General features: G+C 39.8%; 1 protein-coding gene across 1 annotated transcript in view; it reads right to left on the bottom strand.

Annotated features, from left to right (window-relative positions):
- STARD9 (StAR-related lipid transfer (START) domain containing 9) overlaps nt 1-24393 on the bottom strand; it is a 119017-nt gene that overhangs the window by 58246 nt on the left and 36378 nt on the right. Inside the window, exons 4-7 of the mRNA XM_008585248.1 lie at nt 5596-5712; nt 4279-4311; nt 4128-4189; nt 2151-2263 (exon numbers count right to left, since the gene is read on the bottom strand). Coding sequence (XP_008583470.1) covers nt 2151-2263; nt 4128-4189; nt 4279-4311; nt 5596-5712 — 325 coding nt within the window. The remainder of the gene's footprint in view (nt 1-2150; nt 2264-4127; nt 4190-4278; nt 4312-5595; nt 5713-24393) is intronic.

Here is a 24393-nt window from a genome sequence, read left to right as displayed (position 1 = left end):
AAAAAATTTTTAAAAAAAAGTTAAAAAAAAAAAAAAAAAAAAAAAAAAAAAAAGAAATTTGAATTTAGTTCACGGTCAACAGTGAAAAAAAAAATAGTAACAGAAGGTGACCCACTGAATAAAATAGGAAAGCATGAATCCATAGTGACATAAATAATAAATTGAAAGTTTGATGAACATAGAATATTTATATGGTTTCCAAGCACCAATCCACAAAATACTTGTTGATTACAAAGGGAAAATAATAACTTCAGAGTGAAGAAGCATGACAAACATCACCTTAAATGACGAAATTTTAAAAATCATGAGTAATGGCACAAATCAAGTGTGCCTCACTTGATGGTGTCAAGTTGATGAAAGTCAAGGAAAAACTGAGGAAACCTTACAGACTAAAGGACACTACTAGAGAGACACTCTAATTAAATGCAACCCATGATTTCAACTGGACAATTATTTGAACAATTAATAAAACTTAAATGGGATCTAAGGATTAGATGGTATCTTTAGATATATAGTTATATAGATATATAATTAGAAAATATCAAAGATAATTTCCTGATTTTGTTGGATGTGTTGTAATTATGTGCAAGAATATTTTTGTTTGAAGGAAAAACACCCTAAAATTTTTAGGGGAGATGGGTCAAGTCAAAAATTTACTCTCAAATGGTTCAGGAAAAAAGGTTGTTATAGTGCACTTGCAACTTTTTCGTAAGTTTGATTTGTTTTGAAATTTAAAAAATAAAAACTCCTAGAAAACTAAGAAGAAAAGAGAATTCCCTTAATCTGCTACAGCAGTGCTACTCAAAGTTGGTCCACAGACTGGGGCCAGTTCTCGCATTGTTACTGGCGTGCAATGAGGTAAGTATAGAAATTGAGAGTGTTAGAAACTTTTCTAACAATAAAGGAGTAATTTTGACAGAGTAATTTTATATATGTTGAATCTAATAAAGAAGAATTTGGGCTTGTAATTAAGATATCTTTTTCGTTTTTCTAGTAACTCTTTTATTTTTTAAGTATATTGGTACACTACAGATAGTAATTTTTTTTTTTTAAACTGGTCTGTACCATACACTATTTGAGAGGCATGTGGTAGAGTATCTATTAAAACAACTGCTATTGCAAATATATTACTTAATGGCAAAAGTTTGAAGCTTTCCCCTGGGAACAAGACTAGATACTTTTACCACTTTTATTTAATATTGTACTAGAGGTACTAGTCAATGCAGAAAGGCAAGAAAAAAAAGGCATAAAAATTAAAAAGAGAGGAAAACTCTCCTTTTATTTGCAAATGGAATACCAAATAATTTATTCAGAGTTCCAACTACCTACCTTCAAAATCTACTGCTTTGTACCCACCCCTTCATATTAAAATGAAGGTCAAAGCAAAAGTACAATATAGTCCCTGTAACCATTGGCCTCTTATGTGTGACTTGGGCCGAGCCCTGTACATTTCAGATTCAACTTAACCTGTCATCTAATCAATAAACTTCTTCAATGGAAAGTATTAAACTACCCCTTTTCTTTCTTTGAATTTAGGCAGCTATCAAGTTCCATCTCACAATTCTGAATTGGAACTGCAAATTCTTTTTTTTTTTTTTTTGTCCTTTTTGAGACCGGCCGCACCGCGCTCAGCCAGTGAGCGCTGTGAGCGCACCGGTCATCCCTATATAGGATCCGAACCCTCGGCGGGAGCGCTGCTGCACTCCCAGCGCCGCACTCTCCCGAGTGCACCACGGGCTCGGCCCGGAACTGCAAATTCTTTAAGGGCCTTCATGTGACTGGCCCCTATACACCAGGTCTCAGCTTAAATGTCACCTCCTCAGAGAAGAGTTCCTTGACCAACCCAACAGGTGGGGTGGGTCACCTACTCCTCCCAGAGTTTTTTTCCATCATCAGATCTATTTTTTTTAATAGCCCTTATCACAATTTGTAATTAAGTGTTTGTTTTCTGACTCACACCCACTAGACTCTAAGCTTGCCTGAAGGGCAGGACCATGTCTTTTCTACTTAACAGCACATACCCAGTGTCTAGGACAGTAGCTGGCACACTGTAAGTACTCATTACACACATGTTGAGTGAATTAGTGAACGTTAGGAGAGCTTTAGAAGGTTCAGCTTGGTCTTAGATTTCCAGGACCATAGTATCTCACCTTGTACGTATGGCCCCATCTCTGGATGCTCCCTGACCCGCAAAGTAAAGGACTTTTTTCGATCAGATTGCTTCAACAGATCCCGCACCCGTTCATTATAGATTTCTAGAAAACTAGAGACAAGTAGAAAAAGATAACATAATTAGATTTTGAAAAAAGTGGAAAAACACTAAGCCAAATATCATATTTCCTGTTCCAGTGTCTACCTCTGATATTCTAAAACTTTGATTAAGTCAGGGGTCTCCCTTCAGTCTCTTTCTACATGTATACAATAGGGTTTTGAGTACTGACTACCATCACTTCACAGTTTTAGGTTTGTAATGTCAGTGCTGATTCATACTTAGTCCTCAAGGAGCTATTTCAGCATGGTTTTGGGGGTATGCTGCCACCAGTCTGTGCCTTGATCGGGCCTCCACAGAGTTTGTTTACTGAGTGATTTTCAAATGTGATCCTTGAGCTATATTTTTCTGTGAAGGCATCTTAAGGGTTACTACAACAAGGGAAGCTAAGTGAGAAGGATTCCAGTCCCTGTCCCTGCTTTAAGTAGGACAATTCTCATTCTATCTGTTTTTATACACTGGAGTTCTGTATAAGATATGCTCTATCTTATAGATATCTACTAGCATTTTATTCCTTTTTTTTGAAAAAAGTTCCAATTCTTTATTAAAACCACTAAAGATTTTGTTAAGAAAGTAGACTTCTCACAGAAGGGTCTTCCTCACCAGAACATAGATGCTTGCAAAAAAAAAAAAAAAAAAAAAGAACATAGATGCTTGCACCAGTGCAGTCAGCAGTCAAAAGAAAAGATTCCAGTTCAAAGCTGAACTATTATGTACACTTGTCTCATAAATTTTTTTCTCCCTAACCTTCTCATATCTGAACATAGAAAGTCCAGCTGTCTCTCAAAATAGTGGCACACAGATTTTATCAACAGTAAAACATTTAATATATGTATATATTTATATTATATAAATGTATATTCTATATTTATATTTACTATATATTTATACATATATAGAGGTTTACAAATTTTTGTTTTTTAAACTTAGAAAATGTAAAAATAACATTCAAAATCATTTAATTTTAAAAAAAGGAAATTTGTTCTTTTTGGGGTGATGAAAATGTTCTGGGATTAGACAATGCTGATGGTCGTACAACCTTGCAAGTATTATAAAAAGCACTGAAATGTACACTAAAATTTTATCATAAGTGCATTTTATGTTAGGTGAATTACAGCTCATTTTTTTTAAAAAAGGGCATTAAACACACACAAAAGAAGGGCCAGCCCTGTGGCGCACTGGAGAGCGCGCCGCTTGGGAGCGCAGAGGCACTCCCACCGAGGGTTCGGATCCCATGTGGAGACCGGTTCCCGCTCACTGGCTGAGCGCGGTGCGGGCGCAACACCGAGGGTTGCGATCCCGTTGCCGGTCCCCGGTACGGGCACGACACCGAGGGTTGCGATCCCGTTACCGGTCAGTAAAAAAGACAAAAAGGAAAAAAAAAAAAACACAAACACACACAAAAGAAGAATATAGAGAATAAAGCAAAATTGGTAACCTTACACCAACATTTTCACTACAGATTGGTTAAAACTTTATCTCGGACTAGTCAACATTAGTGTGAGAACTAGAGTTTGAGAACTATTGCCCTGGAGAACAACCCAGTAGGGAGCTGAAAGAGAAATCCCAAAAGCTAGTAGGAAACTGTATTGAAAGTGAAGGAAAGAGAAACCAGACAATCAGGGTAAACTGGACCACAGAAGGAAAGACTGCTTGTTAAGACTAAGAGTAGAGAATTAAGTTTTCTACAACCCAAGGACGTAAGTGTTTTTCTCATCTCCCTGTACTACAAGATACTTCTTCTGTGGCTTTTCTCCATCCCTCTGGTGACTCTGGAAGCAGAGAAGACAGCTGAACGTGCTAGGATTTGGAGTAGATATAGAAACATTTTAGCTCACAGAGATTGATAGTTTCTTACCTTATCTTTATCCTACGGGAGGAAGGCAGTGAGGCATAGTCTTCCTCCCTGACAAAGAGACCCTGCACAAACCAGAGGGTTGGGGTTTCATTTAAGGGGGTGTACAAAGGAGACCTACTTTGAGAGGATCCATTCAAAAGAGAGCCTATACCTCACATATCCGTGGTGTCAGCCCAACAGAGGCCTGGAGAATAGAAGAAAGGAAAGTATTATTATTTACTCAGGCTGATGTGCTCCCGCACCCAATACCCAAGGACCATCCTCAGCATGGGGGATGAGCATATGGGCTCCTTGTGCTAGCCTCCTCACTTTAGACAGTTTCACTGGAGGTATATAGGATTCTTGCGTGCCAGTACTCTCAAGAAACACTCATGGGAGAAATGTGGCAGATTACCACCACAAGAAAGAAAAGAGAAGCTAGCAAACCCAGTTACCCGCTTTTATACAATGAAGGCTACATTCTTCTTGTATAAACCCACTTTACCAGTGTGGTTTTTCCTAGACCCCTACCTCCTATCCCTACACACAGGAGGATTAGAGTATATGGGTGTTCAAAATATACATTTAGAGAGAGGTGGCTTCTTTCCTCATCCTATACCCAGTGCTAACTTGTACTTAGGTTAAGGGCTTTAAACCCCTGGTTTAATGGACAATTTCTTCTTTTAATTTCAAATACATGAAACTACACTAAACATAGACAAAGTAAATAATGAGCTGGACCCAAGGCATAAGGGATAATCTTTCAGGAGGAACGGTGTCTTAGAGAATGTCCCTGGGTAGTGTTATTTGTCACTCATCCTACCAGTTCATCTCACCATAATCTTCTAAACCTAAAACAAAGAGGTATTCTTAAAGAATTCTATTTTCCTAATTTTCTGTGATAAAGGACAGCTCTCATTAAATCCCACATATGAGGGTACTTCAAAAAGTTTATAAAAAATTTTATATTATTTTAAAATTCTATTTCTCATGAACTTTTTGAAGTACCCTCTTACTTTTAAAAGCCCCCAGTCCAGTACCTGGTTCTCCTGCTTCCTTCTAACACATGAATCTAATATGTGTAGCCTTTGAGCTTGACCACAATAATCTCATTTCTGCACAGCTCTATCCAGCACTTAAGATTCAGTCCAGGTCTTGCCCAAACAAAGATGTTAAAAAGCCTTCAAGTGATGAACTCAGAAATAATATGAGAAATTTCATTATGGGACTGCTAAGGTCTGCCTTGTCAAAGGGAGGTGTAAAATTCTAAGATTCTTCAGGGTTTAATAAAGAGGGGCTGATTATTCAAAGTTTACCTTTCAATTAAAGTGCTGAAAAACCCATTCTAAATACAGAAGAGGGCTCATTAAATCTTGTTAAAGTTGTCTGACTATGAAAATCACACTCTATCTCACAGTGGAAAGGACAATGCAAGATTCAGGCTTGCTATGGCATTAGGAAGATATCTCATTCCAATACTAATACTCACTGGGGTCCCCAGCATGGTATATGTCTTCCCAGAGCCCGTTTGCCCATAGGCAAAAAGGCATATGTTGTAGCCTTTGGCAGCTCCAGATAGTACTTCAGTTCCCAAATCCTGGAAAACCTGTAACAACAAAAGCAGAGAGCATACCACTGTGGTCCTTCTTCCCAGAGCAAATTTAGAATTAATCTAAAAAATTATTTAATCAATAAATATTTAATCTAAAAATATTTCAGATATACATGATTATAAATTCCCCACCATTTCACAAGAATTAATGCAGCTTCAGAAAAATATAGCTAAGGGCCGGCCCGGTGGCACACTGCTACAGTGCGCCGCTTGGGAGTGCAGCGGCGCTCCCGCCGAGGGTTTGGATCCCACATACAGACCGGCGGCTCACTGGCTGAGCGAGGTGCGGGCGCAACACCGAGGGTTGCGATCCCGTTGGTGGTCCCGGTCCGGTACGGGCGCGACACTGAGGGTTGCGATCCGTTGCCGGTCACGAAAAAAGACAAAAAGGAAAAATATAAAATAAAAAAATAAAAATAAAAATATAGCTAAGAAAAATTCATATAGTCAGTCATTCAAATATTTTTAAAAGTGCCTACTCTATGCTAGGCACAATACTAAACACTAAAGATACAAAAATGATGTGGTCCCTAATCATAAGGCAAAGAGAGTCTAGGGGAAGGGAAAAGACATGCAAGCAAAATAATTCATTTTCCTTCTCACAACAAGAAAATGTTTAATATGGTTAATTGGGTAAAGCCCCAGTGAAATACTGCCCAGTAACATACAAATTCAGGGTCTCAAAATATCCCACTGAGGATTAGTGAAGCCCAGAAGTTAGGGAAGGGTTTTCCCAGTGGGTCCATTTTCTATATGCTCCCTCCTCAGATTGACCCTAACAGTTGGCAAGTTCTGCTAGTTATTTACCTCTGTGGTGGGTCAGCTTTGGTGAATCTGAAATAGCCAGAGGTCCTCATGTGAAAACTCCTATACTTTGTGTACTGCCTGAAAGTCCTATTGAACACTGTTAGGCAGACCCTGGTCTCAGGAAAAAACAGCCAGGTTTATGGGGGAAGGCACAGCTTCCCAGTTCAACAAGTGCTCAGTAGAATGCCACATAGACATCTACATACACTGGCTGGTATGGTGGACATTATCCTTTGTATTGTTGTTGCCCACTATTCAAATACTCTTCCTGTTGGGGGCAAATCTTTGATCCTCTCAGTATTCATGGGAAACAGGGCCCAATCCACTACAGAAGGCAAACAGACCAGATACTCCTCTCTACCTCCTGGTTACTAGAACACTAGCACATGAAATGAGGCCTACCAACTAGATGCTCCCACCTTAATTTTCAGACACAAAAACAAAGCAAGAGTTGATAAATTCTCCATGGTGGCATCAAGAGTCCAATAGCACTGCATACTGAGTATACAATGGAAGAAGTGCCAAGTGTGGTGCTCAAATCAGACTATTCTGTATATGGCTTTGCCTGGGTTCCCTGATACCTGGAGTCTCATGCTTTCCTGCCCAATTTCAAGTTTCCCTTCAATTCTGTGAATTGTCTGTTATATTTCCAAATTGTAGTGTGGTTCTTGCACTTCAAGCTGTGTGATCTTGGGAAAATTACTTAAACTCTGTAAGCCTCAGTTTATTTAGCTGTAAAATGAATATTTTGTAACTATATTCACAGGTTTGTTGTGAAGATTAAGTGAGATAATACACATAACTAAGGACAACAGGGATGACGATAGTAGTTGCTAATTCAAGACTATACTATCTATTCTATGTTTTAGCAGCTGCAGTTAATGCTTCTCGGCCAGTGAACTATTTATGTTTTGTTTGTTTTTTAATGAGCCAAAAGAACCCAGGGAGCAGTGAAAGACTTGGGACTTATACAGTTCCCACTCCCTTCCCCAATCTCCCTCCCAGCAGTGTACCTCTCTCTATCCACTCATTAATTCTATATTAGCAAAGTGGAAAATTGGGCAGGGTTCTCTTTGCCTCTTGAAATCTGTCTGGGTGAAATTCCTAGAGATTGAAGAAGGTGGGGTATTTTTCTCTTCATTAGACCATTTGAGTCAGCTGCCATGTATTTATCTTGTGAAAACAGAATAATAAGGCCCCCTCGCCTTGGGGCCGTTTGGGGGTGGTGCAGCATTCTTTGTGGGCGGGTTGTGTGTGGGTGGGTGGGTTAGTGCGCCTGTGCAGTGCTAAGGCATTGGTGGTGTTTGCCTCTGGTGGACGCTGCTCCATGCAGCCATGCTTTCCAACCCATGGCTTCCAAGGACCTGTTTGCTGATTACCTCGCTCATAGACCTGCTTGTGAGAGGTCTGGTGACCCAGCCTGGCATGTGACGGGTTTGTGACCCAGTCTGTGAACAGGCCTGAAGGGTCTGTGAGCTCCAGACCAGCCTTAGCTTGACAATTGGCCCACTGGTGCAGGATTACGGGCAGGTAAGAGCGCCACAACTGGTGATATCGAGCCACAACTGGTGATATCGAGCCGTAGCACGACAACTGGCCCAGGTGGCAGGATTCCAACATTAGCCAAGCTTTATGATTTACTAATTGGAAAATTTTTCACAAAGCTCCATATTTCTCTCTAGTGCCCCAGCAGGAGGTGGGAACAGAGGTACAGACAGAGCAAGGCCACATGTAAATCTAAATGTTATTTTTTCCCACTGCTCATGCACAGCTGAGTAGAGTGAGGTCAGTGGATTGTGAAAAAATAACAGAATGTTGCATTGTCTATGTCTTTACCCAAATTCAAATATGAAAACATCTTTGAAGATACCATTTTCACTCAACAGTAAAAGATGTAAAAAGGCAAAACCACTAGGCTCCAAACCTGGGATTGGTGAAAACTGTTAAGATGCAGCTACCATTCTTCAAGAACTGTGGGGTGTAGCCCATTATAAGTTCCTGGAAAAAGCACAGCTGATGGAGTTCGACAGGGCCAGATGACACCATGTTCTACTCCCAGCATGATAATATAATGAAGCAAATAGAAACAACTCATTGTGAATACCAAGAACAGTCTGAAGACTAAAATACATCACCAAAAAGCATTTGAAGCTAGAAGATCGAGTTCAGGAGGACAGATCAGCAGTCTGACGTATTTTGTGGAGTACAAGTAGGTGAAAACTTTAGACATATTACATGTAATAAAGCACTTCCAGTTTTTTAAGTATTAGCTGGATAAGTGACAGCCTACTGGATGCTGCTGTATGAGGGACTCCCAAAACCTGAAGCCAAGATCAAAAGCCCTAGCAATACCCAGTATCCTAAGGACAAGTGAATCTGAGAATCAGGATTTTTAAATAATAAGTTTTCAAAAGAATAAGAAACCAAGCCACAGACTAGGTGAAAGTATTTATAAATGACATTTGATAAGGAACACTTAAAACTCAACAATAAGAAAACAAACAGATTAAAAAATGGGCAAAAGATCTGGACAGATACCTCACCAAAGAAGATATGTAGATAGAAAATAAACATATGAAAAGATGCTCAACATCATATATTATTAGAGAATTGCAAATTAAAACAATGAGATATCACTACATACCTTACTAGAATGGCAAAAATCCAAACACTGACAACACCAGTTGGTGAGGATGCGGAGCAAAGGAAACTCTCATTAATTGCTGGTGGGAATGCAAAATGGTACAGCCACTTTGGAAGACAGTTTGGCAGTTTCTCACAAAACTAAACATTCTCTTACCATATGATGCAGCAATCACACTCCTTGGTATTTACCCAAAGGAGTTAAAAACTTAGGTTCACACAAAAACCTGCACATGGATGTTTATAGTAGCTTTATTCATAGTTGCCAAGCCTTGGAAGCAACCAAGATGTCCTTCAATAGGTAAAAGGATAAACAATCTGTGGTACATCCAGACAACGGAATACTATTGGGCACTAAAAAGAAATGAGCTATCAAGCCATTAAACATGGGGGAACCTTAAATACATATTACTAAGTGAAAGAAGTCAATCTGAAAAAGACAACATATCATATGATTCCAACAATATGACATTGTGGAAAAGTCAGAACTATGGAGACAATAAAAAGATCAGTGTCTGCCAGGAATTATTAGCAGGGAGGGAGGAATGACTAGGCAGAGCACAGAGGATTTTTAGAGCAGTGAAATTATTCTGTATACTATAGTAGTGGACACATGACATTGTACATTTGTCAAAATCCACAGCATGTACAACACTGCTGTGGGTCAAATGTGTCCCCCAAAAGTTCACGTTTAGAAATGAAATCTCCATTGTAACAGTGTTAAGAGGGTAGAAAATTCTATTATGGTAATTGAAAGGTGGGGCCTTTGAGAGGTGATTGGATCCTGAGGACTACACCCATGTGAATGGATTAATTTATAGATGGTTTAATGGGTGATCACAGGCATGCTTCTGATGGTTTTATAAGGAGAGTTAACTTTATAAGGAGAGCAGGTTAACTCTCCTCATTGCTCAGCCCATTCTCACCATGTGAAACCCTGGTCACCCGGGACTCTGTAGAGAGTTCCCAACAGAAGGCCTTCACCAGCTATGCTCCCTGGACTTTGGAATTCCCTGCCTCCGAAAGTGTAAGAAACAAATTTCATTTTTTTATACGTTACCCAGTTTCAGGTACTCTGTTATAAGCAACAGGAAATGGACTAATGCAGATACCAAGAGTAAATCCTAATGTAAATTATGAACTTTGGATAATATTGATGTGTTAATGTATGCTCACAGACTGTAACAAATGCACCACTTTGTTTAGGGGCTGGCCAGTTAGCTCAGTTGTTTAGAGTGTGGTGTTATAACACCAAGGTTGGGGGTTCAGATCCCTGTACTGGCTGGCCAATAAAAACAAAACAAAACAAAAAAACAAAGTGAACTCTGATACCGCTACCAAAGTTGCATCATCTAAATCTAATCATGAGGAGACAACAGACAATCCAAATTAAGGAACATTCTGCAGAATAATTGGCCTATAATCTTCGAAAGTGTCAAGATCATAAATATCAAGAGAAAAGCGAGGAACTATTCCATAGACTGAATTAGACTAGAAAAAAGATAACTAAATGCAACAAGTGATTCTAGACTGAATCTTTTTGCTATAAGAATATTACTAGGTCATATCAGTGAAACGTGAATAGGGTGTAAGGATTAGATGGCAGTAATGTAACAATTTAATTTCCTGATTTAGAAGACTGTGTAGTGGTTATGTTAGAGAATGTCCTCTTTACAAATGTCCTTTTTACAAATTGCCCCAAATACTTTACTCCAGTATTTGGGACAATTGGGTATCAGGTTGGCAACTTGTAAACAGTTCAGAGAAAAAAATTATTTGAATGTAGTCCCTTCTTTGTAAGCTTGTGATTGTTTCATATTAAAAAAAATTTTTTTTAATTAATAAAAAGATATAAATAAAAACAACAGAAAGTACACTGTATTTTGAGTTAGGCCTAGGTTCATATGAATATTACACCGCAACTTTGTAGCTGTGTAACCTAGTGTGGGTTACATGCTGTTTCCTTTTTCCTCATCACTAAAATAGGGATGATGATGAAACCTCAAAGTTTATTGCAAGAATCAAATTAAGTGAACTATAAGAAAACATTTAATATATGAAATTGCTGACAAAGCATAAGATATTTATTTTGCAGTCCTGTTGAGACAAAATTAACAACTATAGAGAGAAAATGAAACATGTACTATAGGTATAAGAAACATGTAGCACTGTATCAGGATCTGAACAAGAACAGATGGTACACTCAAATTAGAATAATTCAATATCAGTTAAATAAAAAGACTATTTTCTTACAAAAGTAGGGAGAACGAAACCACAAGCAACCAGAAGAGTACAGCAACCCAGAACCAGTAACAGTGGAAATTCCCTACCCCAGGGCCCAAAGGTACAAGTAAGGAAGGAGAGAGTCATGTGGAGAGAGCCAGTTTAGGAGAAGCTTGACTTTAAGTTAAAGGATGCCATACCAAGACAATCCTACAGGAGGAAAACCCTCCCTCTTATCTCCAACTAGGGTTCTCCTTTGTTCAACTCCAACCTCAAGCCAGAGGGCAAGGGAGCCAAGTGATTAGTTCAACAGGTCAGCCCTTGGGGCAGAGAGTAAGTTGGACAAAGGAAGACTTGATTTGGAGGAATGAAAAGACACCAGAAAACCAAAGAGGAAGCAAATGCTGGCTGAAGAACAGGGAAGAATGAAATAGGGGACATCTGAACTGGGCCCAAGATATGAGTAGGATTTTAATGATGGGGAAGATTTTCTAGGCTATATGAACATGTAAAGCTGTAATGAAAATGCACTGCTTTCCAGGTGAAATTTAGAAAATCAGATATGTTGGAAGAGAAGACTAAAATATTGCAGCCATGCTAAGATTAGACTTTATTTCTTTCATACTAATGTGCACTGCACTATTTATGGCAGAGCTTCAAAGAACATGATATGGGAGCCATTGCTCCACCATGAGAAATCAGCGGCACAAGGACTACCAGACAGGATAGAAATTATGAAACTACTTTATACATAATCCTTAAATGAAAGAGGAAATCAAAACTGAAATTATAAACTGATAGGTTCTGGACGTGACTGGCGCCATTTTACACACACTCAACACAAAATGGCCACCAGCCTTTCCCTTACAATAAACCTTGTGGCTTCTGAGAAATAGAAACTCCTCCATACCAGCACCAAACCCCTCCCTGATTACGTCAGCCTTCCTTACAGTCTACATAAGCTCTCCCACCCCCACACCTGGTGCTGTCCTCCATTTTGAGCGCAGCCCAGTAGATTCTTTCCTTTAATAAAGCTTGATCGGTACCCAGTGTTTTGGCTCACTTTCTTTCATTTTGGTGCCCAAATCTGGGAATGGTTCTGGCCAATGTTCTTGGACAATCCCCACCTGGGTTGACTGGCCCTCAGCCACCTTTTCCAGACCTGCCAAACTGAGTACCTCTGGGACCCTCTCCTTTTGCCATTTCAGACCAATGCATCCAACATCAGCCTCAATTCAGGGTGAGTCAGTGGGTCAGTCCTCTCTCACCATGGGTTCCCCCGACTCGCTCTGTCTTGCTACTTCTCAAAGCCCAGGTGCCTGGCTGAGGGAACCCCTCTTGTGCCCCCCAGCTCTCGGAAGACGCTCCTCTTGCCGGTCAGTGGCTTTTCTCTTGAAAAGCAGGTGCACAGCAAAGAGGACACTCTTTGTTGGCAGCTCTTTGTTGGCACTCTTCTTCTACTAGGACTGCCTGTTTTTTGTCACCAAAACAGCAAAGTTGGAGAGATTCCTTATGTTCAAGCCTTCTTCTATCTCTGATAGTATCCTTCTCTCTGTCAAAACTGTCCTGTGTCTCAAATTCTCCTACCTCTTGCTCAAACTCCCCTTCTGGACTCGGATCAATCTTTTGATCCATCAGACCACCTCCTTATACTCCAGATCCTTCACCAGCTCCTTCACCTTTTCCCTCTCTTCCCCACACCTGGTCTTGAGACACTTGTCCTCAGCCACCCAACCCCTCATCTTCTCCCCTTTCATCAGGTAACAACCCTGCCTCAGCTCCAGCTCCTTTATACCCCCTCCATGAAGTAGGGACGAAAGGAATTATCTGGGTACATATGCCCTTTTCTCTTTCCAATCTCTCCCAAATAGAAAAACGACGGGGATCTTTCCAGTCCAACTCAGACACATATCTTAAGGAATTTAGATATCTCACCCAGTCTTATGATCTCACCTTGCATGATATTTTTATGATCCTCACTACAACTTTGTCCCCCAAGGACAGGGAGCAAGTCTGGATAACAGCCCAACAATAGGCAGACAAGGTGCATGCTCAAAATAATAGGCGGCCTGTGGGAGCCATTGCCGTACCTTGCACAGACCCAAACCGTATAACATGATCGCACACTTGATTTACAGACTCCAAAAGGCTACTCACAACTTGGTCAATTATGACAAACTTAGAGAAATCACACAAAGGTCCACTAAAAATCCCAGTGAATTCCTAAGACTTTACATAAAGACACATGTATAGATCCAAACTCCCCTGCCGGCATGGCTCTATTACACTTTCATTTCATTACCTCTCAGCCCTTGAATGCTTGCCTTTTCTCTTCCTCCTGCGTCTTTTCCTAACAGAGACATATGCCACACCCTGTTCACAATGTATAACCAAGGTCTTGGTGGAGGCATGGCTCTATTACACTTTCATTTCATTACCTCTCAGCCCTTGAATGCTTGCCTTTTCTCTTCCTCCTGCTTCTTTTCCTAACAGAGACATATGCCACACCCTGTTCACAATGTATAACCAAGGTCTTGGTGGGTGGAAGGACACTTTCCAACCTCCCAGGTCTGCTACCCAGAATCCTCGGGGGAACCCTACAGGACACATTCACAGCCCTGACATACATTCCCACAACATGCTATGACCAGACAACTGCCACATTGTGTTCTTATGGGTGTAAAAACTACTGGGTAACTCTTTCCAAGGGGATTCTGCTGGAGTCCAGTGCCCCCCGCCCCCCACAACAAAAACACTTCTGCTTCACCCAAACTACTCACCTAGGCTATAGTGATAGGGGAGGACTTCAGGACAAAACACATCAGACCCCTGACCACAATGGGACTTATCTTTCTTCTTGGTCCCTGCCTCTTTCAGTGTTTCTCTAGTTTCTTACAGGAATGTATGCACACCTTCACCAATCAAAAGGTCACTGAATTCTTCATGGGAGGAGGATATCAGCCCCTCAGAATCAGCAACCCTCCCCCAGAAGAATACAGCCTCCCCACATGAATCCAATACCCCTCCATCTAATTGTTTTACCTGCCAAAATAAATCTTTTATTTTTTTCATATCTTCGCCCATCTCCAGCAGGAAGTAGCTTCAGAAGAATGAGACCTCCACTCCTTTTTCCTTTTCCCTATACTTAAAAGGTGGGAAGGATAGGTTCTGGACGTGACTGGTGCCATCTTGGACATGAGTCGCACCATTTTACACAAACTCAGCACAAAATGGCCACCAGCCTTTCCTTTACAAGAAACCAGCACCAAAACCCCTCCCTGATTACGTCAGCCTTCCTTCCAGTCTGTGTAAGCTCTCCCACCCCCACATCTGGTGCTGTCCTCCATTTTGAGCACAGCCTGGCAGATTCTTTTCCTTTAATAAAGCTTGATTGGTACCCAGCGTTTTGGCTCACTTTCTTACATAAACTATCCAAAAAGCAATGAAAAGAATATAGCAAATATAATATGATAGCAATGAAATATAATAAAAGTTGTGACTGGAGAATAATTTATGGCTTAATATACCTTAATTATTAAAGAAAAAAGCTTAACTATATTTTACCTTATGTTGAGCCTAAGGAATTAGGGGGAAAATAGCAAAATAAACCAAAAGAATTAAGTAGAACTTGAGTGAATGGATAAACAAACTGTGGTAGACCAACACAATGGAATACTATTTAGAAATAAAAAGAAATGAGGGCTGGCCAGTTAGCTCACTTGGTTAGAGGAGTGACACCAATAATACCAAGGTCAAGGGTTCAGACCCTCTTACTGGCCAGCTGCTGAAGGGAAAAAAAAAAAGAAAAAGAAACTCCTTACACATGCAACAACATGGATGTATCTCAAGTGCATTATGCTAAGTGAGAAAACCATGTTTTAAAAAGTTATACACTGTATTAATTCCATATATAAGACATTCTGGAAAGTGCAAAAACTACAGGAACAGAACACAGATCAGTGGTTGCTAGGGGTTAGGGTGAATACAAAGGGGCAGCACTAGAAATTCCTTGAGGTGTTGAAATTATTCCGTATCATGCTCTAGTGGTGGTTACAGGAATCTATGCATGTGTAAAAACTCACAGAAATCTACACCCAAAATATGAAACTGACTGTACATAAATTTAAATTTTAAAAAGTTCAACAAAATTAGGGAGAGTTAATTAATATAGAAACTGAAATTAACGAACTTGAAAACAAAATGTTAGAAAGGATAAGTATGTACAAAACCAATTCTTTGAGGGAAAAAACCCAATGAAATAGATAATGCCTAACTAAGAAAACAAGAAAATATCAAAAATATGTAAAACTAGGGAAAGGAAAAGAGACAGAACCATACATAAAAGACAAAAATTTTTTTAATTAAAAGAGGACATTCATGTATAGTGAATATACTCTAGGACCACAAATTTGGAAACATTGGAGGATATGGATGATTGCCTAGTCCAATACAAATTGCCAAAATTAAGTCAAGTAGGGCCGGCCTGTGGCTCACTCGGTAGAGTGCGGTGCTGATAACACCAGGGCCGCGGGTTCGGATCCTATATAGGGATGGCCAGTTGGCTCACTGGCTGAGCGTGGTGCTGACAAAATTAAGTCAAGTAAAAGTGTATACTAAATGAAAGAATGAAAACAGTGAAAAAAAAATTTAATAAACAAATAGGAATAAAATAATCAAAACTGTTTAGTAGATTATTTTTCTATATAAAGTTGTTAAGCTTCATAATGATTTTTAAAGTACAAATTAGTACCTTCACATTCCCCCTCTGAAAACTGTTTATATTTAAGTACATAGAAGTCTCATTTATTCTTGAATCTGTTAACTAAGATTCACCCAAATTATCACTCTACAGATGCACTTTTCCTTGTAATTTTCTGAGATCAAATAGAAATGTCAAATAATGTTAATCTAATCAGAGATTCTAATAAAAGCATGGGAAAGAAGTTAAAATTTAACTAGCATTTATAGACATCTACTAAAACAAGACACTGTTCTAGGTACTGCTCTTTTAAGGTGAATTGTTAGGATTAGTTTACATAATACGTCATTAGAAGTGTTCTATTCAAAACCAGCATTTTAGATACATATGAGGATATTTTTTAAAGTTCATGGAAAGATTCATACTATCTTTTAATTCTACTTCTCGATGAACTTTATGAAGTACCCTTGTATAGCTAATAACATTTACTAAGCAATTATTTTGTATTAGGCTCTTTTCTTAGCAACTTAAACGTTAACTCATTTAATCCTCACAATGCATCTATGAGGTCGTTACTACTATCCTTCTCTAAATTTCACATGACAAAACTAAAGTCACACAGCTGGTAAATACTGTACTTCTAAAGCTCTTGCTCTCAACCACTGTGATGTTCTGCCACTAACAAAATAAGTCCGTTGGCAGAGTTAGCAGGAAAGGCAAATCTTATTTGTTGAACACTAAGCTATTAGCCTACAATTAAAAACTGTTCTTCAGGGTTTCCTTACTTCTTGTTTTTTACACTGGAAGAAACTTAAACATGTCTCCCTTTCAGTATTTCTGAATAGCAGTTTCACTAATATTTTGTTCTTTAGTCAAAAATAATAAAATCTGACCCTACTGCCAAAACTGTAATCATTTTTGGAGTCTTTCTGCTCCATTAACATTTTCATTTGCACATGAAGAGAATTATAATCTCATCCCCAAGTTTCACCCACATGGTCATTATTGAATGACCAGAATTCGAAGCCTTCTTAGAGACCGACACAACTACATTTTTTCTTTCTTTGCTGTTTTTCAAATTACAAAGAATGCTCACCTTTTGCGCCAAGTGAAAAATAAAATACAACGATGTATGAGGAAAAGTTCACCCCAATCCCACTCAAGTACCAACAGGTATCCTTCTATATCTTTCTCCACATTTACAAGTATATACAGTTATTCGTTTTTTGTTTTTACTCAAATAGATACATACAAAACATATCAACCTGCAATTTGCTTTTTATCACATATCTCAAACATACAGTTTATATCTATGAGCTATAGATATAACTCTCCCTTTCTTCATGTGAACACACACAGCAACAGTTACATGAATACAACTTAAAATAATTGAGCTACCATTCATTTTGTGGAGGGAATGCTTTGTTTTATATCCTTTTCATCTGCTTTCCTTCTCCCCCCTTTCTTTTTTTTTTTTTTTGTGACCGGTAATGGGATCATAACCCTTGGCTTGGTGTTGCCCACACCACACTCAGCCAGTGAGCTCACTGGCCATCCCTATATAGGATCCGAACCCGCGGCCTCGGCGCTCCCAGCACCGCTGCGCTCCCAGCACCGCACTCACCCAAGTGAGCCATGGGGTCGCCCCCCCCTTTCTTGTCTACTTCCTCCTGTATTAACCCCCACTGCCAGGTAACATGTTAAAAATTGGCATCCTTTCTTGTTCTTCGCATAGTCATAATCACACACACACACACACACACACACACACACACTCTCTCTCTCTCTCTTACATATTTATGGGCTTTGGTCACTTCTTTTAAAAAGAGGGTGTTATTATACACCTTGTTTTTCTCTGTCAACACCATCTCATAGAAATTCTTCCAAGTCAGCTGCAATATATTCCATGCTGTGAATGAACCATGTGAATGAATTCCCCTATGAATGGTCAATCACTTTGTTCCTACTGTCTTATCCCTACTAATAATGTTTTAATAAACATCCTTGGCCATATATCCTTATCAACTGGTGTTTTTATTTCTACAGAATATGTTTCAGGAATGGGACTGTTAGGTCGAAGGGTAAAATATTTATTTTAATAAATATTGCCAGATGACTTTTCAAAAAGGCTGTAACAATTTACATTTCCATTGCCAATGTATGAGAGTACCCACTTCTGCACATTCTTACTAGCAATCAGTATTATTTTTAACTCTTCTTAGTTTGAATAATACAAACTCATATCTCGTTACTATGATAACAGTAAGTTTAAATTTATTCATTTTTTGACCACTTGGATTTGCTCTTCTGGGAAATGCTATAGAGCTCTTTTACCTGCCAGTAATCCTGCCGACTGGGCCAATTGTTGAGCTAAGGCTGGGTCTGGAGCTCACAAACCCCTCAAGACCATTCACAGACTGGGTCCCCAGACCCCCCCACACGCCAGGCTGGGTCACCAGACCCCTCATATGCAGGTCTATGAGCTAGGTAACCGGCAAAAAGGTCCTTGGAAGCTGTAGGTTGGAGAGCATGGCCACCTGGCGTGGACGCCCAAGGCAGACACCAGCCAAGTCACAGCACCGCACATGCGCACTAACTCCACCCACATGCAACTTATTTACCAAGAATGCGCCACACCACCCCCAACCAGATGGGCAGGCGAGGGGGCCTGATTAAATTATTCTATTTTCCCAACAAATGTCTATCTGTATCCTTCACCTATTTTTCTACTGATTTTTTCCTTGTCCATTTGAAAGACTTATATTATAAACAGCAATCCTTTATCTGACATATGCATTGCAAATATCTTTTTCCAAATATACTGACATTTTTAAGTTAATAAACTTTTTTTGAGTAGTTTTAGGTTTACAGAGAAATTGGGCAGAATGTACAAACTTCCCATACACCCCCCTCAAGACCCCTCAACACTCCCTCTCCCTGTTTCCTTTATTAACATCTTGCATTACTGAGGTATAATTTTTAAAACTGATGAGCCAATATTGATACATTATTATTCACTAAAGTCCACAGATCACATTAGGATTCACTCTCTATGTTGTACGTTCTATGAGTTTTGACATGTAAATATATAATGTAGAATATCATGTATCCATCATTATAGAATACAGAATAGTTTCACTGCCCTAAAAATCCCCGTACTCCACCATTTCATCCCTCCCTCCCTTCCCCAGAAACCATGGAAACCACTGATCTTTCTACTGTCTCCATTGTTTTGCCTTTTCCAGAGTGCCACAGAGAGGAGCCAAATCATACCATATGTAGCCTTTTCAGATTGGCTTCTTTCACTTAGCAATATGCATTTAAGGTTTCTCCATTTCTTTATAGCTTATTTCTTTTCATCACTGAATATTAATCCACTGTATGAATGTACTAAGTTTGTGTATCCATTTACCTATTTTAGGACATCTTGGTTGCTTCCAAGTTTTGTCCACTATGAATAAAGCTGCTATAAACATCCATGAACAAATTTTTGTGTGGACATAAATTTTTAACTCATTGACAAATGTCAACTTTTCCCTCATCTCACACCAAGATCTCCAGAGAATTCATGCATTTCAATCCTTACCTCTGGGCACTCCAAAACATTCCCCAGGTCTGTATAAAAGTCCCATATCAGCTTCCCCAATGAGAACTGCAATGAAGCCTAAGGCCTCCCTTGAACTCTCCAGGCCCTGACTGCCAGCTGACCCCAGTAGCTTCTCAGCTTAAGAAAAGTTCAGACTAGGAATGGAGGGAAGATGAGACACATTCAAGCCTCGATCTTTCCAGTTATCCCCTAAAGAAGTGATTTTCCCTGATTCTTCAACCTCTTGGCACATGTGTCCCAAATGACTTTCTCCATCATCACGTAGAACTAGAAATCCTCTCCATTACAGTAATTCATCTGAGTTAGCTGTAACTTCAAAGTACCCCTAGGGCCGGCCCATGGCTCACTCGGGAGAGTGCGGTGCTGATGGCACCAAGGCTGCGGGCTCAGATCCTATATAGGGATGGCCGGTTCGCTCGCTGGCTGAGTGTGGTGCTGATAACACCAAGTCAAGGGTTAAGATACCCTTACCAGTCATCTTTTAAAAAAAAACTAAAAAAACAAAGTGCCCCTATTAAAATGATTATGCTACCAGGATAGAGTATTATCTATTTTTTATTACCACATAATCCAGGTCACTGTAGCAGTGTGCCACCGGGCCAGCCCCCTCAAGAATGTTTCTATGGACAACTTTCGGAGTGGTATGTGAGATCTGGTAGGTCCCATCTGTGGCTGTCCTACTCTCTGGATACAAGCAAGAAATTCACCAAACAGTCAAATGGATATTCATCTTTAATGTGCCTCTCCTCTTTTTTTCTTTGTGGCTGGTCAGTATAGGGATCCGAACCCTTGACCTTGGGGTGTTATAAGGTTACGCTCTAACCACCTGAGCTAACCAGCCAGCCCCCTCTCTTTACAACAAGATGTAGTCATTAGACAGGACCCTGTGAGAAATAATGAAAGACGGCTTTCCTGGAGTAGAGTCCAGAAGATTCTACGTTCTTGCCATTCCCATAGCCTCTTCTAAAAAGACAACCACAAATGATTCCTTGATTTGATCATAACTGTCAATCATAATGTGTCATGTTTTGATCATATGTGTCATGTTTTATGTCATCTGACCCTGCTTTCCAGGCCCTCACTGACTAGACCCCCAACAAAGGTAAGCATATTTAGCGTGGGCATAAGACAGACTGTCAGTTATTAGGTGACCCAAATAAGAATGCTAATAAGAGTATGATAAATCAGATTGGAAAAAGATTAACTGACACTCTCAACTCTATTGGGGAGCTCTTGATGGGAAACAAAGAGCTACCACTGGTTTCCTATAGTTACTGTTGATTCCGGGCAGTAATGAATAATGTTCCAGTGTCATTTAGTCTGGCTGTCTGACTACTAATGGTTTTCAATTTCCTTATTTTTCTGCATAGCTTTACATTCGTGACCCTCTGTGTGAGATAACCTAATCACTTCTCTTCCTTGCAGCCTGAAAAAGCTCTTTCACAATGGCAAGTTTAGCCAACAGCAACAAGCACAAAGCAGAAACACTGAACAGCAACTGCATGAGAAGTGGACTTGTTAGCAGTCTGCCTAGCAGCTAGCCCGAACAAGGGCAATGAGGGTGGCAATATGAAAGATGGTCTGTTTATCAGGGTTGGGAGACTCTTTGCCTAATCATAGGCAGAATCCAACAGAGGTAAGCTGTGTCACTGCCTAAAGAATAGCATATAAAATAAGGGGATATTAGAGATCTTGAAGAAGGTCTTTATTCCATCAGATTGAACTTCTAAGCACAAGGATGTCTGCAACAATTGAGGCAAATCATCTGGGAACCTTTCCATTCCTAATAATTTAGGATTCTATAGGGTAGAGATCAGCAAACTTTTTCTATTAAAGGCCAGATAGCAAATATTTTAAGCTTTGTGGGCTATATGGTCTTTGTCGCAACTATTCAACTCCACCTTCATAGTATATAAAAGCATCCATAAACATTACATAAACAAATGGGCATGACTGCATTTCAAAAAATCTTTAATTACTAAAACAAGTGGTGGCCAGATTTGGCCCAAAGGCTGTAGTTTGCAACCCCTGCTATAGGGCAAAAGTCCTTTTTAGAGCAAACTTCTTGAAAAATATAAGTGGATTTGTGGTTTCCAAGAGGAAAAGGGAACAAAGTAAGATTGGAGAGTCCTGCATATGTGAACAACCTTTCAATACTTAGAAATGCAATAAAATAATTATCATTAAAAATAAAATGAAAGTACATGTACAGATCACTTTGACCCTTTTTCTTGCTATGATTGATACTGTATCAAAGTTAAAGCCATTCAATAAGCTCAACATTGAATACTCTGTCAGGAAGTTAGGAAAGGCTAAGTTAGGTTATTGTAACAAAACCCCAAAACATAGCAGCTTAAAATAACAAAGGTTTATTTCTGGCTCATGCTACATTTGGGTCAGTAAGGGGCTCTGATTGTTCTAGCTTCTCCAAGACTCGAATGACAGAACAACCTATCATGTTGCTGATCATGGTGCCAAAAGGAAAGAGGGCTTTGGAGGATCATACCCCAGCAATTAAATGCTCAGATAACACACTGTCCAGAACTAATCACATGGCCCCACCTACCCGAGTAGGGCCAGAAAATGAAATACTATCATGCAGTAGGAGATGAAGAGCCATGAGTATTTGGTGAGCAGCATGAATGACTATCACATTGCTTTGATTAAGCCACTTTTGCCTAAATGACCACAAAATGAAACTCTTATTCAAAACTATTTCTCATTAACTGGTTAGCCAGAAACCACTGTCTCCTTCATTTATATTAAAATTTCAAATTGGTATATTTTTCTTTAGTGTCTAAGAGCTTCGAAATTGCAGGAACCTGAAGTCATCGTTATGAATATCAATTCTTAATGTCCACAGTGGTAGATGCAGAATTTATAGGAGATTGAGCTGAGTGTTTACAGACCAAGGGACATAACCGGAAGCTGCCTGGGGAGCAAGGCTCTCCTGGAAAGTTTTGTGGACAGTATATACAGAGTGGTTTCACCATACCCCACTTTGGGACCACCTTAATTCTCTACTGCAATCTTCTAGATCACCTTTGATGCTGTAGCAGACACTGTCAGAGTTCCACCAATATACACTTTACCATTCTCATGAACACCAGGCTGCTAGTGTTTTTTCAGTCCCAAAAGTCAGTGCCTGTGTCTCTTTGTCAGAGGGCAACCCTTAAGTTGCTGGAAACTCCCTTTGAGAGGCAGAAATCCTACAGGGCAGCCTTAACCAATGACTGATAGGTGCAGGAAAACTGATGAGAAAATTCTTGATCAAGAAAATTCTACACCCTGTCTACAAAACACCCCTTGTAGTTGAGCCAAAATTACCTTCCAAGGGACCCTTGCTTGGCTTCTGTCCCTTGTTGGTCCCACTTCCCCACCCCACTTACTGTTTTTCCCCCACTGGCAATATGTCCTAATAAATTACTTTCACACAAATTCTCATCTCAGGGTATGTTACTGCAGAAGTCAACCTGAAAATTGCTTTAGAATAGAAAGGCCATGTGGTGCTACAGAAAGAGACCAAAATTCAGTCTTAGAAGACTCCAAATGACAGTCCCAGCTCTACGACTTATTAAATAAAGGCAGCCCTCTATGAGCCCTTCTAAAATGTAGAAATAATGGTAACTACCACAATAATTTTGTGACAAATACATGTGAATGTGACAATACACATGAAAGCACTTTGTAAACTAGAGAATACCTACTATACTATGAAGTCAGCTCATTTCAGATGGCTGTTTTCCAACTTACAGCAATCCCTCGCCCAACCTGTAATTATAAGTATGCTCCCACCTGTCCATAAATAGAAAATTTGTAGAGTAGTGGGTCTCAGATTTTAACATACATCACAATCACCTGGAGGACTTGTTAAAACATAGTCTGCTGGGCCCCACCCCCAGAATTTTTGATTCAGTAGGCCTAAGGTAGAGCCCAAGAATTTGCATTTCTAACAAGTTCCCAGGTAACACTGGTGCTGCTAATCTGGAGACCTCCTTCTGAGAACCACTGTTATAAGGAAAACTTCAGCTACCTCGCAAATAGAACTTACAGAAGCTTACTGTGATTCTACCTAACTGCAGAGTAAATTCCTAGGAGAAAAACTAAGCTTTAAAAAAGTATTGTGGGGCCGGCCCGGTGGCGCACTGGAGAGTGCACTGCTTGGGAGCGCGGCGGTGCTCCCGCCGAGGGTTCGGATCCCATGTGGAGACCGGTTCCTGCTTACTGGCTGAGCGCGGTGCGGGCGCGACACCAAGGGTTGCGATCCCGTTGCCGGTCCCCGGTACGGGCACCGAGGGTTGCGATCCCATTACCAGTCAGTAAAAAAAAAGACAAAAAGGAAAAAAAAAAAGTATTGTGAATAAAAAATTACTCTTCCAATACTATGGATGTCCTCATCTTATGAAATAAACATGGGCAAGCAAAGTTGGCTGTAAAGAAAATTTCTTTAGAGCAAACTTTATATTCCATCTTAATCTCAAACTGACTTGCATTTAAAAAACAAAAACTACTTCTATCAGGCTGGCCAGCTTGGTTCAGTTGGTTAGAGCACGACAAAGGTCAAAGGAAGGGTTTGAATCCCATACCAGCCAGCCACCAAAAACACACATACGCACAATTTCCAGTAGAAAAGAATCCCCTCATATGGGGTTAAAATGCTTTTAGTAAAAAAAAAAATAGATTCAGATAGTTGCCA

Source organism: Galeopterus variegatus, unplaced genomic scaffold, assembly GCF_000696425.1.
Source record: "Galeopterus variegatus unplaced genomic scaffold, G_variegatus-3.0.2 Scaffold3504, whole genome shotgun sequence".
NCBI classification, from domain to species: Eukaryota; Metazoa; Chordata; class Mammalia; order Dermoptera; family Cynocephalidae; genus Galeopterus; species Galeopterus variegatus.
The sequence above is the reverse complement of the archived record's forward strand: the minus strand, read 5'-3'. Positions and strand labels throughout refer to the sequence as shown.